Source organism: Octopus bimaculoides, chromosome 2, assembly GCF_001194135.2.
Source record: "Octopus bimaculoides isolate UCB-OBI-ISO-001 chromosome 2, ASM119413v2, whole genome shotgun sequence".
Lineage (NCBI taxonomy): Eukaryota > Metazoa > Mollusca > Cephalopoda > Octopoda > Octopodidae > Octopus > Octopus bimaculoides.
This window is the reverse complement of record NC_068982.1, coordinates 148,224,288-148,231,289: the sequence shown is the minus strand read 5'-3', so window position 1 is coordinate 148,231,289 and position 7,002 is coordinate 148,224,288. Positions and strand designations below refer to the sequence as shown.

Sequence of the window (7,002 nt, the reverse complement as noted above, 5' to 3'; positions counted from 1 at the left end):
ATATATATTTATACCTATATATGTATATATGTAACAAGCAAACTAGCAAGTTAAGAAAATCCCTATGAGAAATGAAAGCAGTGTTTATATTGTGAAGTAGTGTTTAACCCCACCTAAAGACGGATGCTGCTTAAGAACCGGCGATACTTCTATTTTAAACTCGTGAGGGCGCCTTCTCCAGTTGGTTATTCAGTATACTTTGCACTCGATATATATCACTGACGAGAAGAGAACTCTAGCACTGAGATCACCTGACTGTACAGTTTCGACCTCTTTATGGTCATCCTCGGTTATAGATACTCGTCCGCTAGTAATAGCAGTAGTTCAGTCCAGCTCGCAATATATAGAAAAAAGTGTTGAGAGAAATTTTTTGGGGTTTGAATAATTCCCCTTTGGAAAACTGGGTCTTTCATTCGACATTCGTAAACAAATGTTATTCAAGGAGCTTTTGAGCGGGATGGGCTACTCGACCGAAAAGAAATCCTAACCGGTTTCTCCTTGCAAGGTCCTGCGTTATTTATCTTGTATGAGTTCACCATGTCACCGACATATGGTTATGATGCATGTACCTGGTGTACCCTTAGATGAGACGTCATGATAGTTATATTGGGTTTCGTATATTTGTACCCCAGTGTCATTTTGATGACATGCATTGCTCCCTCACTCAATAATAATAATAATAATAATAATAATAATAATAATAATAATAATAATAATAATAATAATAAGCGCCAGCCTTGACAGCTGCTGGACGTGTCATTCGCTGCTCTGACCAGTCAGCAGCCGAAAACACAGAAACACTAATACAACCCAGCAGGACAACTGAAAAATAACACTCAAAGACTGGAATATCTACAATTTCCTGTAAGTATTTTAAATTTCCCTCAAAATAAGTCAAGAAACTTACATATCTACAGTTTTCAAACACACAAACGATCAGATTTAAAAACTTTAATATCTACAACTTCTGTGAATGACTATTCTTTCCTTTCTCCCCAAGTATTCGAAAATATAAACATCCTTTTTATTGCAAAAGTACTACAGTCTTCTCTAATCGGACATACAAACGATTATCTCTAGAAAATTTTAAAAGATTAATATCTACAATTTTGTGCGAAAGGATTACTACGTCTGTGAAAGCATTCAGTGATGATATCGGGATGGAATTTGGTCGTGATAAATGTGCTTAGGCCACTTTTCAAAATGGGAAATTGAATACCTCACATTCAGTGGTGTTGGATGTTGACACATCTGTCATATATTCATTTGTACTCTACAAGTGCTAAAACCTTACACCCGGAGATTAGGGTGCTTAGTGATTCAATCCCATCGTTGCAGTATCGGTACTTTGTGATTACACCACTTTTCATCACAGATTAAGATGGCAAGGCAACATGAACAGATCAAGATGGTAAGGCAACATGAACAGATTAAGAAACTGCACTCAATCACAACGAAGCGTGTAAATACAGACGAGAGCTTAAGCTACCTGATTATGATGTTGATAAGGACACACCACCTACTAAGGCAGCAGAGATATGTAAAGCAAAAGCCAAACAGGAAAGCTTCGAGGAAATATCAAGACTGTGAAAAGAAAACCATTGAATGCGCAACACCTCAAACGAGCTGGGAGAAGCTGATATAAATATAAGAAGAACCCATCAGTGGTTGCAGAGTGTTGGTTTAAAAGTTGAAAGAGAAAGATTCATTCTAGCAGCACAAGGCCAGAGTCTTCTTATCTAGAACTATCAAGCTAATGTCACACACAGTGAGGTATACTCTGCAATGACAAACTTGAGCGTATTGACCACATTGTTGCCGGTTGCTCAGTCCTTGCACCTACAGAATATAAAACCAGGCATGATCGAGTTGGCCAATACTGGAGAGTATGTCGTCACTATGATATTCTGCACCCTAAGGACTGTTACAAACATCATCCAGAGCCAATCACTGAGGGACAGAATGCTACTATCCTGTGGGATTATGGAATACATACAAATAGGCAAATAAATGATAACAGACCAGACATCGTCATCAAAGACCTAAAACAAAAAGCATACTTGTTAATTGACATGACAGTACCTACTGATAGAAACATCTCAGCAAAAGAATTTGAAAAACTGTCGAAATATAAGGACCTTGAGATTGAGATATCTAGGATGTTGCAATTAAAAACAAAAACTATCTCTGTAGGTGCCCTGGGAATGTTCAAGAAAGTTAGTGACAAACTTTTTGACCAGATCTCTGGGAAACCAACAATCTATGAGACTCCAAAGAGTGTTGACATCAACTACCCTCATTCCTAGGAAGTTTTCTTCCATCTAATATTTATGAGCTTTATTTATGCAATGTGATTTGTGCTAGAAATATGTCTGCAGAAAAGGCAGAAGATTAGTGTAATATTGCTCTGTGTTGCAAATTAATTCATTGTGCACTACACAGTCCTTTGGGATAATTAAGTTTTTAATGAATACATGACAATAATGATGTGTTTTATCGATGCTGCGGGTAGTAAACAAAGAGGTCACACCACAGATTTTACTTGTCCGTGCAAATGAAAATGGGGAACGTTCTAAGAGAAATTAGAAAAGATTACATTTCAAATTATTCAAAAGCAATTTACAGTGCACGAGGATATTACTGAATGATTCCATGTTGGAAACTGTTATGCAATTTAGACAGAGTAATTCCGTGTAATTCCAAGTTCTATACATTAGGATTAGCTATATACTTCTAATCTTTTTTAACAGAAGCTGCATTTTCTTCCGCTTGCGAAGCTCTAAGATAGGTCACAATGATGCCATTTCTTTTAAACACAGAGAGTTAAAATCTATGGTGTAAAATCATTGCTTCCTTTTCGCATTGAATTTAAAACATGTTGTTGAAAAGATATATCATCTGGTACATCTCAAATTATAATACATTTAATCACAATGCCAACAAAAAGCAAAACTTGTTGTAAAGCTTTCATTAAGGTATGTTTTAGAAAAATGCACTCTTGAATATATTCTATTAAATCAATCATGTAATAATCAATAAATATCTATAAGTAAAACAAATGACCTCCCCCTCTGTTATAAAGCATACGCCATGTTTAGTAAAGTGAGTTTATTGATTGAGGCATTAATTATTATTGAGATGTGACATAATTTTCAGGTACATACTTGTCTTTCAAAACGTAGTTAATATTCAGTAGTCATAAATTTATTGAAAGAATAATTTATATATTTCAGATGAGACCAATATAATTACATAATTCACACAAGTATAAATTTCAATCACTGAAATAAACAAAAACTATTTTTCCCCTCAAAGGTTGTTTAGATAAAAATGTGTGTTACAAAACTGGAAAGAAATACAAACTCAAGCACTGTCGCTATGGAATTTGCAAGAAACTCGAAAATGGATATAATTTTTTCAAAGAATTCATGGGTAAGCCTGTAGATCACTCGGAGGAAGGTCTGTCATGTAATACGCTAAAACATTCATGCCAAAAATATATGTACTTCATATACTAACAGAAAATAATACTTTATTTGTCATGCGTTTTTATCTATTGATCTCCATCAGTTACTAATCATATACAAAATAAAGAATTTTCTGGTCATTCTTGCATGATAGCCCTGACAAATAATTAAGCAATATATAAGGAGAGAAAGACATGAAGCCCGAATTTGGTGTTCTGTTGTTCCTTTATTTAATCTGTTACATAAGTTTCAGTTTTCAATTATGAATGTATTATAAATGCAATTTGCAAAGAGCACCTAATCATACCAAACATCGAATCATAGACATCCAACCATCTTATATAAATACCTGACCTGAAGACATAACCGGAGTGATTAAAAGGCCTTTGTAAATTGCTTTTATAATACATCTTAAATAATCGAACTCAAAAACGTGTAACAGATGAAATAAAAGAATACCAAATTCATGCTTCTTTTCTCTCTTTCCCCCTCTCTCAGCATATATATATATATATATGTGTGTGTGTGTGTGTGTGTGTGTGTGTGTGTGTGTGTGTGTAAGTATGTATATATGCTTGCCTCTCCTGTTGTAAACTGCAGATGAGGATTCTGCAACATCTTGCTGACTAACCCGCACAGACGATTTGCTTATCATAAACAAAATCCTGTGGTATACATGTACTCACTTCTTTCATCAAATCGACTTTACCCGAACGAGTGCACGATGTGCTACACATCAAACAGAGAAGTATTTGCAAAGGAACATGAAATGAAGCATTTTGCTCAAAAACACAATGTACCATCCAGTTCGGTAACCGAAACTACGATCTTAGAATCGTGAGTGCAACACCGTAACCACTGGGCCACACAGCTTCATTTATGTATAAAGTCTGAAAAAGATGAATTATTTGATGAATCGATGGATTCATATGGCAGTGCTGATAGTAGGTCTTTTTATATTAGATAGATAATATCTAAGTTTCCCTACCATGACATTCGTCAATACTATAACAATAGTATAGGCTATGATGGTCTTGTTAAATCAACGAAGAATTTCATAAATACTCTATGACGAATAGACCTCATAATTACTGTAATTACTAACTTCTCTAAAGTCGATTTCTTAGATGCTACCCAAGACCTAAATGTGCCTTCTCAAAATAAACCCGATGAAAAAGTGAGTTATCTACATAAACAATCCTACTACATTGTACCACTATAGTGTTCAAAAACCTTACAGTCAATATCAACAATAATATATCTAAACTCTCCTCTTCTAAGGAAACAATCGATAAGGAAGCACCCTATTATAGTCACACCCTGGTTAACAGTGACTTGAAAGAAAAGATAACTTACAACCATATGATTAAAATTACAAAACCAAAAAGATTATATGGTTGGTTCCCATTTCCTCTGAATGTTAAGACTGACGTAGGTAGAAAATCTCTTGCCTTAATAGATAAGCATTTCCAGTTAATAGCAAAATTTGTAATGGACATACAGCTGATAAACCAATAAGAAAAATATTATCACTCAGAGGTCATACCAAGCGTCCACTCCTAGTTGTAGCTGTCGAAACTCAGTTCCTCGCGCACTCGGCCAAACATGCACGATTATTTCAGTGTTTTATGAAGCTGAAGTGACAGTAGCGTTCCAGAATACGGAAACTCAACAGAAAAAAGTGCATTGGCAGAACAAATTTTAGCAAAAGATACACTAACTACTTGCCTTCTTTTCGATCGTGAATAATACTATAGCCACGAAGTTAGCAATATCTGGGATCTGAAGGCTAACTGTACACCACATACAATCAAGTGGAGCATCATGGAACGATCCTCGCCATAGGTTAATGAATCAAAGAAATGCAGGTTTTGTTTAGCCGAAAAATCTCATACTTTTTAGATCTAAGAACTCTACAGAACTACAAAATTTTTCTGAAAGACTAAGGTACATTTTCGTGTTTTCCAACAAACTGGCTTCCTTTACTTTTTTTCAAAAAAGACCAACCATGTTGCATGTTTGAACCTGAAAGATTGCTTGGCAATACACAGCATGCTATACAAGTTTGTCAGATTATCGAATTTAAATCCTGTATGTGTGTTAGTATATATACATATATATATATATACTGTGTGGGTAAATTTTCATTATATAAAATGAACACAGTGAATAATTTTGCATTTGATTGTTCATTTACATTTTGGATATGAACTATGGAATAAATTCTAAATTATTTTTCCTAAGTACTTGTTTACTAAAGTATATACACTTCATGTATATGTATGCGTACCATAATTTAAATTATTTTAAACTGTTGGTCTGTAGTATGCAGTAACTGACGTATTTCGTTTCACACATGCATGCATGTATTTTCCATAACTACTTTGTCATTTACTTATTTCCTACTGCTGTCTGTATGAACTTTTCTCTCTCACTGTGTATTTAGCACTCATGTCTTATTCCTCCATCTAAGCACTCATTCTGCACCTCTTACTGTAACTTTCTCTGCACCTCTCTTTTACTCTTCAAACTTTCTCTCTATGTGATGTAATGCATGAGTGAAGAAATCAATCAATCAACTATCGATTATTATTTAATTGTTTACGAATGCATAATGTATATATCTAAGAAAACGAAAATAAAACTTTATATTTCACAGAAGCAATAACTGATTTAAAAATAAACTACTTTTTTTATTCTGGCAGGTTGTCCAATAAATGATCAGTGTTTACCCGTTGGAACAAGAAAGCGATTCAATTGTTTTGATTTATATTGTCGAAAAATACGGTTTGGGGCTATCCTCGAAACTAAATATAAGGGTGAGCACCGGAATTTTCAAGTGTTTTATTTAATAAAGGAAGTACATACTGTTCGAGACCTTTAAATTACTTAATTCAATATTATAGAGTGACTGGACAACCGAAAGAAGGGTACTCGACACATTTACTGGAAGTTATATGTACGAATCAAAACAGTTTGATTCAAATTCGTTGGTACTCCGAGTGATGCTAATCTGTAGCCGTTGGGAATTCTCAATGACTTAAGATTAGCACGACGTTTGAAATTCGGAGTACAAATGAATTTGCATCAAACTGTTTTGATCCATTAATGCAATATTAAGTAATATTTATTATTCTCAAATTGCAGCTAGTAGTTTATTTCATTATATATGCATATATATTTTGTTCTCTCTCTTTCTCGCACACACACATATTATATATATATACAGTCAATTCGAAGAAGTTAGATCCACGGATAAGCACATGACCTTGAAGAAGTTCTACCCCACACAGACAAACAATTATACCTTTCTTAGCATATAACCAAATTCTTAGAATTGCATACCAACTAGGGTTTAGAACTGAAACATATATGTAGGTTTTTCACATTTTTTTAGCTTTCCAAGTTATAATTTATTTTTACTGTTATGTTTTTTAAAAATATCAACATCTTTATATACAAATAAATTATTCATACATTCATTGTTCTCGATTTTCTTTCTTTCAATATATATATATATATATATATATATATA

General features: G+C 33.9%; 1 protein-coding gene across 2 annotated transcripts in view; it reads left to right on the top strand.

Moving 5' to 3' along the window:
• Positions 1–7,002, top strand: part of LOC106869873 (uncharacterized) — a 22,451-nt gene that overhangs the window by 13,819 nt on the left and 1,630 nt on the right. Inside the window, exons 8-9 of one of the 2 annotated variants that reach the window (XM_014915794.2) lie at positions 3,316–3,432; positions 6,173–6,286. In XM_014915794.2, the coding sequence (XP_014771280.1) occupies positions 3,316–3,432; positions 6,173–6,286 (231 nt within the window). The remainder of the gene's footprint in view (positions 1–3,315; positions 3,433–6,172; positions 6,287–7,002) is intronic. The other variant, XM_014915795.2, reaches the window with a different exon arrangement.